This window comes from Physeter macrocephalus, chromosome 7 (assembly GCF_002837175.3).
Source record: "Physeter macrocephalus isolate SW-GA chromosome 7, ASM283717v5, whole genome shotgun sequence".
Lineage (NCBI taxonomy): Eukaryota > Metazoa > Chordata > Mammalia > Artiodactyla > Physeteridae > Physeter > Physeter macrocephalus.
The window spans coordinates 146,487,440-146,489,160 of record NC_041220.1 but is presented as its reverse complement, the minus strand read 5'-3'; the positions used below and the strand labels follow the sequence as shown (position 1 = coordinate 146,489,160).

General features: G+C 53.2%; 1 protein-coding gene across 1 annotated transcript in view; it reads left to right on the top strand.

Moving 5' to 3' along the window:
* CRLF2 (cytokine receptor like factor 2) overlaps positions 1–1,208 on the top strand; it is a 19,901-nt gene extending 18,693 nt beyond the window's left edge. The window contains exon 8 of the mRNA XM_024115451.1: positions 942–1,208. Within this exon, the coding sequence (XP_023971219.1) occupies positions 942–1,208 (267 nt within the window). The remainder of the gene's footprint in view (positions 1–941) is intronic.
* The last annotated feature ends 513 nt before the right edge of the window (positions 1,209–1,721 follow it).

Genomic DNA, 1,721 nt, shown 5'->3' with positions numbered 1-1,721 from the left:
CAATGAGAGGCCCGCGTACCGCAAAAAAAAAAAAAAAAAAAAAAAAGAAAGAAAGAAAGAAAGAAGGGTTCTTTAGTAAGATTTTATGCAGACTCAAGTTCTCCCAGGTGATAAGTGTTGTCTCTGGAGTGTTGGAAGGATCAGGGTGGCCGTTTATAAATGTACATTTCCTTTCCAAAAGGGACATTTATGCCCTGCTTCTAGGGAGGATAAACGGAGAGCAGAGAATCCTCTCTGCAGCGGTTCATTCTCCATTGCCTTCAGCTGAAAATAATCTTTGTGCCAAAGCAGCATATTTAGGGGTGTCCTAGTTCCTTTCAAGGGAGAAGAGAGGGGGTTACAGCAGAGTTTAGGACAGGAAATCTGAAGTTTTTCAATACTTGGGGCTAGAAGAAGGAGATGGGGGCGGCTGGGCTGGGGAAGGGAGACGTTACAGGGAACAGAGGAGTCACCTGGTGGAAGACGGTCCCGTGGAGCACCCTATTCCAGATGTGCTCCCGGCCAGCCTCAGGAAATCCCAGGGCACTTGTCAGAATTCAGCATCTGGGCCCCCCGGACCTGCTGAGTGATAATCCTCCTTCTGAAAAGTCACCCCCATCTCAGAGAACATACCTGCGGGGTGTGGGTGGGAATCTGTGTTTCCTGTTTTGGGTTCCGGAAAAGCCCTTCAGGCAGTCCTCATGTGTGAGGAGTGACCACAGGCCAGCGCTTTGAGGCTGATCTGAAGGCAGGTCTGAAAGGCAGGTCTGAAAAGGCAGGTCTGAAAAGGCAGGTCTGAAACCACAAGCTCTATGCCAAGATGCTAAACATGAGAGAGTTTTCTGTTCTGCTGCGGGTGGCATCCCCTCCGGAGGGAGGCTGCCAGGGTCCTGGGGATGCACGGGCCCCGAGGGGAGGGGTTTGCTGCGCGGAGCCTGAGTCACAATGTTTCATCCTGGCAGGAGTGGATCAAGGACACGCAGAACGTGGCTCACTTGAATAAGATGGAAGACGGGGAGCAGGAGTCCATCCCGGAAGAGGCCGTGGTGGTCCAGCTGGCCGAGATGCCCAAGACAGCGGTGACGAGCCCTGTGTACCGGCAGACAGAGGAGGAAGAGGCCACCGGGGAGCCCGGCCAGCTCCCTCGCCAGCACCCCCAGGGCAGCGAGGTGGTCTCTCTCGGGGATTTTACGTTTGTGATGACTGACAACTCATACATGATGTTCTGAGGGGGTGCAAACTCAAAAGCCAACATCAAAATCTACATTGTAGGACCCAGGACAACATCTCAGGGACTAAAAACCACTGTGAAGGGAACTCCCCAGAACCGAGGATGCTGGTGTCTGGGGTCACCCAACACCCCAACCATCCAACCAATACATCCCATCCATGTTGATATCCAGGGGCTTGAAGGCAGATTCCCTATAGGTGGCAGACCGTTGGTTGGGCTTGTTCTTGCTCTCACCTGGCACGTTGTCACGGTTCACTTCAATCGTAAGGAAGGACAGCCGGCGGCCTGAGACCACCTTCCTTCGCATGTGCCCACCCAGTCCTGCCCTTTCGCCATTACTACTCGCACCTGAGCGGTTCCTCAGATCTTCTGCTACGTGGCACATGTACCCAGCAGGTGAGGCACAGCACCCCCAGGTACAAAAGGAATTCTGCGTTACCAACAACAACCAGCCACCCGGCTCTTGCTCCAAAAGGGAAAAACCCTCTTTGCAACCATTGAGGCATTTTAT